Source organism: Agelaius tricolor, unplaced genomic scaffold (genome assembly GCF_023055355.1).
Source record: "Agelaius tricolor isolate 1412-34295 unplaced genomic scaffold, bAgeTri1.0.p SCAF_11, whole genome shotgun sequence".
In the NCBI taxonomy this organism is placed as follows: domain Eukaryota; kingdom Metazoa; phylum Chordata; class Aves; order Passeriformes; family Icteridae; genus Agelaius; species Agelaius tricolor.
Window position 1 is genome coordinate 24,747,501 of NW_027269271.1, and position 14,764 is coordinate 24,762,264.

Consider the following 14,764-nt stretch of genomic DNA (forward strand, 5'->3'; position numbering starts at 1 on the left):
AGCGGGGGGAGGTGGGATGCTGAGCTCACCTGGATGGGATCCCTGTGCCAGGACACAGTGACAACACCAGGCACTTCATCCTCTGGCTTTGCCTCTCTCCCCTTTCCCCTCCTCAAACCTCACCCTAGAACTCTGACATCTTTTTGATGCAGAAATATGTTCCATTTTGACAAGCTTACTGTTGCTACTTACAACGAAGCAGATTTCTCACTGCTTTGCTGAAATGACTTAAAATAATGATCCAATTGAAAAAAACCTGTAATTTAAATACCAAGGAAAAAAAGCAGCAAGAAAACCTCTCTCCTTCTTCCTCTACTGGGTGTTCTATGCTACCAAAAACCACTGAAACATCACAGACAACAACTCATTCTACTGAAATAAATGAAAACCCTGGGACCTCATGGGGAAAAAAGAGTTTTACTGCTAATATGTAAAACTAACACCCAAAAAGTCACCCATACATATTAATAATATCACAATGCTTCCATGTAAAACCTGTAACTAAAACATCACCTACAGCCCATCTGAGATCTTTTTTTACAGTGATCACATATTTGAAAATTGCTCATTCCACTTGACTCTAGTGGTAATTACCAGTGGAAGTCTAGAAGTTCAGCCAATAGAGAAAAAAAAAAAAGGAATAAATTTCAGAAACGTTACTGAATTATTCTGGCACCCTCTCATCTTTCAAACTCTGCAATGCTAAGATTGCTACAAAATCCAAAATAAAAATTGAGAACATATTGTGAATGTATTTAAAGTAAATTAAAATTATGGCTTTTTATTTTCTAAGATTATTTTCAAAGCTTCACTGTATCACTTGATGCTATATGTGCAAAAATAGTTAATATTTTGAATATATTTAAGTTTTACTTACATAAATGCATTTTTAAAAAAGAGAATGAGTTAAAACTCATCCTTTTACCTTGAACTTTAATGAGCAGAACAGATATAATTTGTGGCATTAAAGTTATTCAGGCTCAATAAAAGCTAAAACTTGTCCTTGCTGAACGGTGAAATGAGATTTGCACGGCCTGTGTACGCCTTGTTTCCCACAGTCAAACTGTCACAGCACAAAAACATTCTCCTGCATGGGGAGGTTTTGATACCCATTTCCCTGGTGAAAGTGTGAGAAAGATCTGAAAGAGTTATTGACAATTCATACAGTATCCCATATTCCATTAGGTAGTACAAGCAGAGAACATATCTTAACTCTGAAGGGAGATGAAGCAACAATGTTTTAAATTACTATTGACTCCACTAAATTTCCTGATAATGTCAGAAGACTGTAGTCTGGCAGGTTCATAAGAGACTCAAGATGATACAGGAATCCAATTATGCCAAGTCTATTTAGTTGTCCTGTTTGCTAAGCCAAAGGTTAACGAGAACTGCACTGAAAAAACCTCCTGTGGTATTACAAAGTATTTCTTATGCTGCATAACATGCAAATGAAAAAGTATTTTAATCAAGTCTTTCTTTAACTCCTTAATTGCAATGGGGTACCCTACAAGACAGCAAATTAAAAACTCATGATGGAAAAAGTGATCTTTAAAATTTGACACTGAACTCAAGAGATCATCATTAATTACTCAAGTAATTATTACCAAATATTTCTAATTTGGGAAAAAAAAAAGTTCAGATCACAGGAGCATAGATAGTCATTGCTATCATTAAATCTTTATAAATAGTAAGCTGCAGCCTCTAATTTTAGACAGAAATTAATTGTATTTTTGTTGGCAACACACTCCAGTCTGTTTACACAGCTGACAAGTTCCAGCGCCACCAGACTCGAGCAGTGAGCTTTGAGGGCTCGTCTGCTTCAGAGCAGATGACTCAACATTCACCAATTTCATTAAAGATGAAAAGGGGAAAAATTCACCTGCAACAATGTCACTTGTAAAAAGAAGACTTAAAGCAGATTCATGAGTTTTACATATGTGAGGTGTCCTATTCAGAAGAAAAGGAGGGGAAAACGACATGAAAACCAAACAGCTGTGGGAAAACAGATTAGAAGTGTTGAGTTTCCAATTCTTTTTTGGGCTAATGTAAACTAATAAAATGTTAAAATGGATCCACATTTCAAAGCCTGTAATTACCACATGACACCATTCTGTTATTTCAGACCTTATGTCTATCAGCTCAGATATGCCCTTGAATACATGCACTGAGATTTCTCAAACTTAAATACTGTTTCTGCAAACACTGCCACAGATACCTTTTACAAGTACATTGGAAATTCAGACAGCTTTTGCCTTTTGGGTTTTTTTTTAATTGGCATAAATCCTTAACTCAGAGCAAAAAAAGGAGCAGTCATACTCAAAGAGCAATTCTCCCTCTACAAGAAGAGAGCAGAAATGGAGAGGAAAGTAATGCACGGCAGATAATGGCAATATGTAAGAAAGCAAACTCCAAATCCATTTTCACTTTGTAGAATGATCAGCTTCAATAAAAAACTTATTTTTCTATATTTTTCTCAGGTCACAAAATCTACATACAACATAGCTACATAATTATTTCACCCTTTTAGGCATTTTTTCAGTGGATTGGTTGGGTTTTTTTCTAAAGAAAGGCAGACCTCACTAGCTGGCACTGGGAACACACCAGCAGAAGGAAACTGAAAGACATGCTGTAAAACACACTGTAAGGATGGCCATGCAAGGAAGCAAGACTAATATTTAATGGGATACTGCAGGTAACTCCCCGAATTTCATGAATTTGTGGGCAATTCTGAGTCTGTGGATTCTGTCACTGGTGGTGACCCCTCACTGATTCCAGCAGGAACAACTCCTGCTCTGAAGCCAGGCAGAGGCTTGAGCATGAACTGGGTGAGCTAATGTACTGTGAAAAATATCTAGAGGTGCACTCAGAGCATACATAAAAATCAGGGCTTTTTGCCTGAAGTTCAATCACCCAATAGATTTCAACTTCCAAAATGCTGTGCAGCTTTGCTTCAGTCTAGAATGGCTGAAATGAAACAGGAAACATGCACTGAATCTGATACACAGGAATCCTTTCCCTGAGCTGCAGGCACCCAAACCTTGAGCATTTGTATCTTCCACACCAGCACTGAATGTGTGTGATGTTACATTAATGCATAAGAGACAGTAAATGCTACAGAGTGATTCCGATCAAAAATCCACGTAAAATCAGCCTTTTCTAGGGAGGAATGAGATGAGAAGGCAAGAAACTCACTGAGTCATCTGTGGCAGAAGAAGGCCAACCCTCCCACAGCTGGTGACGGACAGGGATACTGGTCAGGTCATACACATTCCTCTTCACCTGGAAAAAAAATCAAAATAAATCAGAACTTGCTCCAAAGAAGGCAGCCAAGGGCATTGTTTTCACCACAGCACCAAGCTTTTTATCTTTTCTGGTTATTGTAATTTCATTGTCTCAGTTCTGGATAGATTTAATACATAGGCTATGCAGATAAAAATTTCAATACCACCAGTTTAAAGCTTTCTGAATAGAAATATTCTGCACAGGTCAGTGTTTTAGAATCATTAAGATATCTCTCAATTTTTTCCTAAAAGTGGTAAATTACATGTACACATGATAACCTTTATGCTAATATTAGTTTTGTTCAGGAGTTTTTGCAGGGAGACTGACCTGGAAACTATGCTTCAATTAAAAAAAAAAAATTACAACTATATTTTAACTAAAAAATTGAAACAAGAACACTGAGTCTCTAAAACACAGGATACTGAAGTATCTATTAGCAATTCAAGTGGACTCCATTTTAGTGCTTCCTCACAGTGTCCTTGGTGGCTTTGTAAAGAAATGTTGCTTCATACTGACCCCACAACAACCTAAAATGTAACAATCCTGACCTGAGTGATCACAAGGACACAGTTCTTGCTGGTTTCGTTTTCTTGCATTAAAAACCAGGACAAACTGTCCCTGTGAAATATTTCTTTTCCAGCTACACCCCAGAAATAGTATTATTTTCACAACATAAAACTCTAAAGTGCACTGTTTTTAAATAACAAGTGAAACTTATTTACAGAAACATGGGATCAATAGGACTACATAATATTGTTTTCAAAAAGCCTTCAGAAGTAAAAATAAATAACTCGGAAGTCACATTCCTCAAATTCCCTTTTAATTCCAAAGCACAACAGAAAGGCATTATGAAAAAAACAGTATTTCCCTTCTTTCATTAACTCATCTGTAACTGCACTGAATTCAATAACATTCCTCTGCTATTCTAAGCTTGAAAGGCATGCTCGGGGTAAAGTGTTATGTTGGTATAAAGCACAATGCCAGACTGATGTGCTGGACAAAAGTGATCAAAGTTGAAGTAATTTTAGCCAAGGCACAAGTATTCTGCTGCATTATTCTAGCAGAATGACATCTGTTGAGCAACTCGTCGCAGAATAAACCAGTTGTTCTAGGCAGGCCTGGCTGGGTAGGGGACCATGTAAGACTGATTAGAGTAATGTTTGATTAAACAAACTGCTTGAGTTAAGATCATAACTGGATTTGGAATTCATGCCAAAGTAGTCCTCTTTCAAACAACAAGCCACAATCAATTATTTAAGATAAAATAAGCTTGCTTTTAAATAATGATTTGATTTTTGGTTTCTTTGATAATTAGAACACTGTTACGAAAGCAGGCTGTAAAATGTTTTAGAGATTAGAATATTTACCAATTGAGTATTAAAAACCCTTTTTCTTCATAAACTGACCTAATTTATGAAAGCAGATTGTAAAATATTTAAGAGATTAGAATATTTACCAATTGAGTATAGAAAACTCCTTTTCTTCATTACTGACCTAATTTCAGTTTAAAGTGAAAAACTCCATGAGGAGGAAAAAGTTCTAAAGATTTCTATAAAGCAGAACTGTGAACTGCTCCTTCACTGGGCCAATAAAAATCTACAACCACACTCTTCACACAACTGAAAAAAGTTAGCCCAGTAAATGGACAAAGTCTGTGTTAAGGATTTTACTTGTAAATTCACTTGGCATTGAGAGGAGGACCGAAATTTTTATTGTGTAAAGCAAACTCTAAATTGCAGTACCATCCACTGAGCTACATTTATTGGCAAACTTTTTGGTCCTGCACTTTTGATCAGTTTGAAATACAAATTGGTGGCATTGTCTTTGTGCAGCCCAGAATGTCTTTTCATAATGTTCAGATGCCATGGTGACTGGCACATTACTATGGCAGCCACCCTTCAGATTATCATCTGCAGAATATAAGAGATCATTTAAAAACAAATTAAAGGCACATCTATTTGGTTTCACTACTCAGCTGTAAACAGTATCAATACAACCATTTAAACAAAAAAAAAAAAAGAAAAAAGTAGCCCATATATTTTAGATGCAGTCTTACTTGGAAAATAATGTATAATTTTTGCATAATACCCTGCCTTGCAGTTATACATTGATGCTGGAAAACCATGTGAAGTTTTACCTTCAGCTCATTTTCACTAGTTTTAAAGGGAGTTAAAATATTAAACAACTCCTAACATTTTAAGGAAACCCATATGTCAAAGTAGCCAACATACTCAGAAAACTTCCCAGACAGAGGCAGAGTGTTACCTTCCTATTTTTCACTGGTTTCTTTAAACAGATGAACATGTTGCTTTGAAAGTAAGGTTAAACACAAAAGATACACTTTGTTTGCAGATATGAAGCTAATCCAACATTTAAAGTCCTGCCACATTCATATTAGTAAGGATAAAATGAAGCAAAATGTACCACAGGGCAAAAAGTCTGTACGAGGTACTGTGATGACAACAACCTTCTGGGGATTGCACTCAGCAGGAATAAGTAGCCATTTTCTCATCTCTGAATTAGAAAAATCTGAAACCTGCTCTCAAAAAACAAAGACCTAACACTTACTAAATTATTTTAAAAAATTAAATTTATGCTGAATCATTGAAGAACTGTCATGCCTGAATCTGTATCTTTGAATAACAACAAATCACAACAAAGTTTAACAGTAGTTTCCCTCAGGCTGTTTTCAGCTTATGCAGGTACAAAGTTAAGTGAAATAATGTACATAATGAACTTTTGTTAGTCTTATTATTAAATATAATTTATGCAAAGCTGTAAATTGGCTGAGATGCTAAAGACTGTTCCAGGCACATAGGCAGCATGAAAGACAGTGCAAAAATGAGTGCATGAAAGGCAGACAAAAGGAGCAATAAAGTCAGAGGACTGTGAGGAATGTGGAATGTGAGTTGGGGGATGCAGGGAAATGAGATCAGATGCAGACAGTCCAAGGTTCCATGGGGTACTGATGGTACAGCAGAAATCTTGACTTTGACATTGGAACAGAGAAAAAGTCAAGACAAGTAACCAAAATGTTTAGGGGACAGCAATGATATGGATGGGACAGTGCCAGGAAGAAGTCCAAAGTAAGCAGAAGCATTTTGGTGAAGAAAGATGGAAAGAAAGGAGGAAAACCCAGCTGAAGTGATAGGCTTAAAGATTATAAATTAAAGCATTTAACATCTCTGCCAGGCAAAATTCCAACAGATAGAAAAGAGCACTAGGAATCTGGCAGGAATAGATGGGAAGCAGGGGCAGAATCAACCAAGTTTCTAAGCATGGAGAAGCATCAAAGGTGATACTACAGTGAACTTGAAAAGAGAATGATGTTATCAACAGCTATGAGCAAAAATTGGTTAGATTAATGGGTGATTTCAGTTAATTGTGGACTAATGAGAGTTATTGAAAATATAGAGATGCAAAACTAGAGAGAAGGAATCTCAGAATCAGCACCTCTGCCACAACCTATTGCAATAGATTTGGTCCACAGAAACAGAAAAACACAAGACACAAACTGGAGACGTTAGGAGGGAAAATGACAAACCAAAACAAGGAATCCATATTTAAAGTGTTCTCATAGCAGAGAAAAAGGATTTGCATTTTATCAGGAAGAGGATATCATGAGTCAAAGGAGAAACTGAATTTCTCAACTTTAAAAGTAATTTTTAGCCAGCTCCCCACAGGTGGGATATATTCACATATACTAAAGCAGTGCACTGTGTGAGCCACCACTAACACCCAAACCAGAACTCTCAGGTTACTTTACCCAAGACTCATTGAAGGGAAAGGTTCTTAGCCTGCTCCACTCACAATTCTGCTTGTGTTCTTATCTTTCCAATACGTAATACAATAAACTGTACTACAACATAAAAAAACCAAAGGCTATTTAAATCATCACATTTTAATTTTAGTTTAAGTTTTACTTTAGAAATAATTGTGCAATTCTGAAGACATCAAATTATAACCTGCATCTCCTTCTAGCAGCTGACTGAAGTTTAAATTACAGAATGCTTCCAATTATTGAATTAAGATGTCAGGATTGGGCTATTTTTAAATAACAGCATCTGCTTCTCACAGGTTTTATACCACTGAAAGTCTCTAAGGAAGGCTCACTATGCTATTTACATTTACACATATTCAATTCAACTCTGTTGTAATCTAAAGGAAAAAAAATACACTTCCAATGTAAATATTTAAAATCTATACTGAATGCAAAAAAACCCCTCACCTGCCCAAGCCTGTCAGCCAAAAGTCAGCCATGATTCAGCACTTTTCTAAAATGCACAGGAACTTCACTGTGTGTTTTACTAAAATACATTTTCTAATTAATTTTTTATTCCATATCTGTTCCTTTAAATTACTATTTTTGCTTTTAATATCTCTGAAAATATTCAAGTCTACATTTATTAAGTTTTTCCACCTAGTAGGCTAAACTTTAGAAACCTTGTTTCTTGCTTAATGAAGAACAGAAATGCATTCTATTCTAACATAATTGATTTTATTTCAATATCCAAATTACATTACTTGCTTATTGTATTATGACAAGTAAAACAGAAACAAATAAAAGCACCAAAACATACATAGCTCATGAAAGTAGGGCTCTCCTCCCTCTCGGGACTGTTTCATTTTCAAATTAAAAGGAATATGCAATTTCAGGCCTTCCCAAAGGGCCCTAAGAGAACCTGAATGTCCATTGTAGATCAGGCACATACAAAGCAGAATTCAACATAAATGCCGCTAATGCATCCAACTTTAAAGGGTGTGGAGCAGTGTTTGAACCCAAATCAACCCAGTTAAAACTATGTCAAAAATAGGGTGCATTGTACTGCAGCACTCAATAAATACTGGGTCATTAAAAAGCTTGGTGAAATTGCTCCAATTATTCAGATCTGGAAAATAATGTGCAATTTTTTGGTGACATTTTGCTGATAAGAGTTCAAACCAAGAAGATTATATAATATTAAACAGGGAGCAAATGTATTTTCTGATGTTTCCAATTCCAATTTAGAAGAGAGTTTGAAGTGCATGAATTTTGCCTGTCATGGTTGAAAATGTGAAGTAAGACCTTCACGTACCTAGAGATTAAATTAATGTTTTAATGTAAACACCACATTCAGTTTGAGAGATGAGACAAGGAGAAACTGGTAACTACTTTGACAGATCAAGGTAAGTAAATGCAAAGTTAATGTATTACTTGGCTATTATTTTAAAATGGGAGAGGGAGGAAAACTTTCAGGAGAAAGAATCTGTAAGCAGACAGTAACCTTAACAGAGAGATGATTCAGCAAAACAGTTTAGTAAAAATATCTCATTTAGGAAAACAAGGCACTAAATATGAGGCACCAGCACCACTTCCAGAAAGGGATGTGGATTCTCTCCTCCCCAGCCAAGCACTTACATCCTCATTCCCCCAGACTTACATCCATCATAATGTGTCATCAAACTAAATCCAAAAAAAAAAACTATTAATTCTATTTCATTTATATCAATTCTTGATGACTACAGCTACACCAAATAACTTCTGTGAAATACTACTGGCAGACTTTAAATGCCCAAAATTCAGAAAATAAACTGTTTTTTCCTTAGCTAGCTGGCTGTGCTCTGTCCTCTTGTCCTACAGCTGTGACACACCTTCCATGACAGCATCCACTCACTTCACAGCCTCACTGAGCAACTGTATTTCTGAGCTGTAACACTTATTCAGATAATTTTTGAAATTTTTGTCAACCAGGAGTTATCAGAAGTTCATCCAGTTTGGGAATGACCAGGTTATTTAAAAACTCATTAAGTGTAATAAGCTTCATTACACTTCATAAGTTTTTGCAAAGAAGTGTTGGCAGCTTCCTTTCAGCAATAGGAATAATATTGTGAATAAATTATTTTCATAGATTTCACAATTATTCATACTTCATTATCTCCTATTTTGTTAATTTGAGCTCATATTTTAAACCTCTTTCAAACCAACCCTTCTTGGATGTAATTTGACCTTTTTTAATGGATCTGTGCCAAGTGTGTATCTCACCATTACAACCTACAATAAAATGGCTCATTAGGTAATACTATTATAATCTTGGTTAAAACCTGCAAATTTTGAAACAGAAAATAAAAGTAAGGCTACAACTAAACTACTGAATCTTCTGATGTGTACACTTCTGACTGCCTCATGCAATACATATACATGTGTGTGTGTATGTGTATCAAGCATGAAATGTTCCCTCAAATACTTAGCAAGATACTTTTCCAACCTCAGCTTCCTGTCCAGACAATTTTGAGAATTAATCTGAGCTCTCTTCAAGGTACCAGATGCTGCTTTTTGCCACTGCTTTGGATCAGCCTTTTCATGGGCTGATGATAAGGTGGCACATGTTAAGTACATTCACAATGTTATATTATACACTATATTAAAATTCTATATACAGCTGTCTGGCTGTCTTAAAAATGTGGGTTTATTCTCAATGCCTCATTTTTCTGACAGCATGCATGCATGTTTTAATTCTGTAAAACAAAGAAACCCCTTTACTTATCTCCATCTTTAAATCCCTAAAATCAGCTATCCTTCTAGGGCAGCATTATTGCTAAATGCAAGGTACAATCTTCTGAACTTGATGCTGAAGTTCCAGGGTGCTGCTGTCTGGCCTGCACTGTGCAAAGGTTCAGCTCACATAATTATTATTATTCATTGCTTGTAGTGCCTAGGAGACCTAATTGTGATAATCCCCTCTGAACTTTAAACTGCATGACCCTTTGATTTTTTTAATAGAAGGTTAAAAGAAGAAACAAATTCCTATAGAAGGCGAAGGGAAAACACATTCTTAAGAAATCGGGGCAAGAGACATGAGTATTTTTAAAAAATCATTTTAGCAACACACAAGCATGAGTTTGAAATGGGGTATGAAAGAATTAAGAGTGTGAGCTAGCTGTGACATTAGAGATTGAAAGGAAGATGTGATTAGGGTTAAAAGAGATCAAACAACAAAGACTTACTGCCAAAACAATTTTACAAATTTATTTGAAAACGCCTTAAACACTTCTACTAACAAAATAAAACTACTGATAATACCTGAAGTTTGTTTGTTTGTTTGCTTGTTTGATTGTTTGACATGCACTGACAAAGAAAAGACACATTTTGAAGTCCTAGCTTGTTTTTCCATTCAGAAGGAATGGTCATTTGAGAAAATACCACTTATTAGCTTCCTAAATGACTCAACTTTTATCTGACCTCTATGCACATGATGAAAGACAAAAGGCAACTGCTCCTCAGGCATCCATTACCACATCACCATCAACAGGCAAAACATTCAGTTGCAATATGAAGGGTAAATACAGTTTCTAATATTTTTACCCCCAAAGTCCCAATTCCAGTTGACTTTATGTCCTGAAATGTCCAGAGATTGCCAAACACCTTGACACTTCCTGATCATGAAGTTAAGTACGTGCCAAGAGCATTAACTTTAATCCAAGCTATTCAAAATTGGTATGAAAACACAATTTCAACTATTAAATACACATTCTGTCCATCCTAACATCTCTACCAGAAGATACTGACTCCACTTGGTAATGGTAAAATATGAACTAAAGTAAGACAAAATCTCCATGCTTGGTGGGGCTTGGTCCCACCCTGTCCACATCACTTGTGCATATTTTCAGTTACAGCCCAGTGACTCTTGTGGATGTAGTGAGGCTCCCACTCAAAAGGACATTAAAGATTGTTTCTAGGGTCTGAAACATAACTAAAAATGAGAGAGTCAATGTGATTCTTGCAGTGGAAAGATCTGTTAGCTTTTCACAGCTGTCACGTTCAGAACAAAAGAAAAATTTAGGCAGGTGTATTTCTAGTCAAACATCCCCATCTTCATTTAAAAAGCAGCTGGTCTGCAACAGCCCAAGTGTAATAAATCCATAAACTGGTCTTTGGTCACTTCCCTACTTGGGAATATTCAGGAGTTTCAAAAGTATTCACTCAAACCAATGAATGGTAGTAGGAGTAAGGAGAAGAATGGAAGTTATTGTTTAATCATAGTAAAGAGCACCATTTAGATACATGTAGGGGGAAAGAGGGAAAAAACCAAATCCCAACCAAAAAACTCCCACTTAGAAGTTTCTTCTCACTTTGGTCCAATGAGAGAAGGAATCCTATCACCTCCCCCAAATCTCAGATTATGACTCCAAGAAATACTCTCCTGAACACATTTCACTGAATAACAGTTTCTTCCACTCCTACCCAACTACATTTCAAAATAGAAACTGATTCAGTTTCAGTCTTAAAAAATGCATAAACCACATTTGCTTCAGAACAATCCTTATTTTAAGTGATAAGCCTACCCATTTTGGTGTAAGAAAGAGAACATCACAAAATCAGTATTTTCTTATCTGTTTTTACTTGTTCTCTAGACAATCAATAAAATAAACCTTTGGGAGAGGCCATATTTTCTTGTTCCTAGAGACAACATAAAATCTATTCCAAATTTTTGTAAATGGCCAATAATTATAAAGTATCACAAGTTTACACATTATATGAAAAATAGTTTAATCTATTAACTTTGAGAAGCTAAGTACCACAGTCATGCAGAGTGTTGGGAAGCACTTTCACATACAGAAATTCTCCAATACCTCTCCCTTCAGTGTTTTACTTCTCTCTTCCCTCCACTTTTACACTTAAAGGTCACAGCAAACCCGCTGCTCAGTAAGGAGAGATGGCAGACTCACCCTGCAGCCCTTTTATTCCTAGGGCCAGCACACAAGGTGCATCTAAAAAGGAAGATAAGCCACAGACACAAAACGTATTGTGCGTTACATTAATTTCCCACAGCAAAAAATCAGTGCAAGGTGCATTTTCTCCAAACACTCTCTGGTATTACCACCATAAAGAGAAGATGGGTCATCCAGAAACCCATCAGTAACTCAAGTGCTGACTTCCTTGGCTCACTTCAGTTGTTGGTATCAGGTATTTGACAGTGAAAGCTCTGTAGGAACTCAGCTCTAAAGTAAACTGTGACATCTTTTCACAGTCACTGTAACTATGAATTTAATAAATTCTTTGATGTGGTTGTATTTGAATAGGTATTCTATTCATGTTATTCTGAATTCAAGTTAAACTATAAAACAATGTTCATTATGCTGTCAGTCAAATTTCTACTAACAAAAACATTTCTGGGTACTTCCTCCATTTCATCATTGCGCCTACCAAATCAGAACTTCTTTAGGGGTTTTTATATTGACAATATTCAGAAATAAATTGAAATTGATTTCTGCTTTACTAGCAGAAAAGAATTGCTGACAAACCTTCACAGTGGGTTTTAAGAATATTAACCTACACACATCAATTACAAATACAGTTACTAATATTGCTACATTTAAGGTATATGCATGTCAGGTGCAGATTACACTATTAACAAGCAGCTCTCCTATATACATATACATTTTTAGAAAGAGAATTCAGTCTATTTAGCAATTCACTAACAAAGCTATTCCTTAGCTCATCCCTGCCATAACCTGCTCTATTCAGAAACATATGGGAAAAGACATTAAATAACCAGTGAAAACCATGGACTTCTGGTATTAGTGCTACACATTGCATACCCCTATTCATTATTCCACCTCCCTTGTTTAATCTATCATTAAGACTCAGTGACCCTACACTAAATTTAAAGCAGATCCTTCCTTCCTCCCATGCCTAAATTCACATACTTTTCTAGTTGGGGATGCCCTCAAGTATTAGCCACTCTACAGGGTTTCTCTAATCTCAGCTCTGAACTATGTTGTGCTATAGAAGCAAGAAATTGCTGGTTTACATCTTTAACTATGGAATCTTCCACCCAAAAAATCCCCTCCTTTACTTAATAAGATAGAGGAAAATCTTTCATGTAGAACATATTTAACATGTTTAAAAATTATATATTTTCCTCTATATGATGTAGAATACAAGTTATAAATTATATTATTTTAAAGCACTGCTTCCCTGAACTTCTGTCCCAAATATAATTGCATTGGAAACAATTTTAAAGCTTTCAAAATTTATTGTTACATTGTAGAAAAGCTGGACCCTTATTTCTATCCAAAGTCAATATGAAACAGGTTTCTAATAAACATATTTTTAAAAAAATAAAACAAGAGAATGACCAAATACCAGATATTAGACTTGTTTTTGTTTTTTAACATAGGAACTAAAAACCTACAAAAATATTAAAGCCTCTACCTCTCTCTTTTAACTGACAGGTTTCAGTGTAACAGTAATGGCAGTACAGGTGAAAACATACCATGAGTTTTCTGAATGAGGGACAAGAATCTTTATTGTTGCCATCTAAAGTATTCACCAACTGTAGCCCTGCCTTCCTCTTCCACAATAAGGTGAACATTGATCTGCACCACAATTTTAAAAAATTTAAGACACTAAGACTGTGAGTGAATCAGAGATGAAATTCCATTGAGTTGACAAAACGAGTCAGGCAAAGGTACAATCCAAATATAGATTTTTATGTCTACCAAAAGAAGCCATACAAATTTGTTTTCGTTTCCTGATTAATACTACTTCTAGTGTATTTAAAAATATTTAACCACATTTCCTCAGAAAATAGAATTAAGTCGAAAAAAGCAGCTGCAGCCTGGCCAAATAGCCCAATCTGCATTCTCTCTGGCTCTTCTTTCTTTCCTTTAAGTCTTTTCCCCAAACAAGTCAGCACTTGAACAATTACATATGAGTCATATGTACTTGTAGAATACAAAAAGTTGATGGGAAAAACAAATTAGTAAGATTCAAACTGTCAGGTTATCAGATAACAGAAAAATATTAGGAACAGTTAAAATAAACACACCAAGCCAAGAGCAACACTAGAAAACCTGAAGTCTAAGTTCTGCACAGGTGCAGACATGGGAAGATGAAGGGAAAGTGTTACTGGAGAGTGAATATAAACAGTAACTGTGAAATCTATAGATCAATTTGAAGACAAAAATTATCTGGAAGCCTCTCAAGTGAGGAACTTTACAAACAGCAAGACTTTTATAAAGAAAAGAAGAGCTGCTAAGGCCCCAGTCCTGCAACCTCTGGTTCAGGCATTTTTCCTGAACTGGATTGGCTTCCAGACCTGGACTGCCTAAATTAAAAACATAAGTAGTTTACAACATTGAAGTCTACAATATTGAAATCACATTTTCCTTTAGAATTCCCAAATATTAAAAGAAAACTACATTATCTTGTTCCTCTAAGAGAAGTGCACACCTGAGTCTCTCTCAATGCAACGAGTTCATTTGCTGTATCTTTAACAGCAGCCACCTTCATGAATAGTCTGCTCTGAGTGACCCAGAAACACACAAAGCTCTTCCATGATGGAAGAGTCATTATTTCTTGAATATACAACTAAATGCAATTTCATTAGTGTTTTACCAAAACACTACAGGAGTTACCTCTTCTGCAGATTCCAGTCACAAAGCTCAACATTAATTTGCTGCAGAACAACAGAAAACTTAATGATCGCTTCAGAAAATG

General features: G+C 35.7%; 1 protein-coding gene across 1 annotated transcript in view; it reads right to left on the reverse strand.

Moving 5' to 3' along the window:
- Nucleotides 1-14,764, reverse strand: part of FAF1 (Fas associated factor 1) — a 147,874-nt gene that overhangs the window by 67,459 nt on the left and 65,651 nt on the right. Inside the window, exon 8 of the mRNA XM_071436706.1 lies at nucleotides 3,193-3,279. Within this exon, the coding sequence (XP_071292807.1) occupies nucleotides 3,193-3,279 (87 nt within the window). The remainder of the gene's footprint in view (nucleotides 1-3,192; nucleotides 3,280-14,764) is intronic.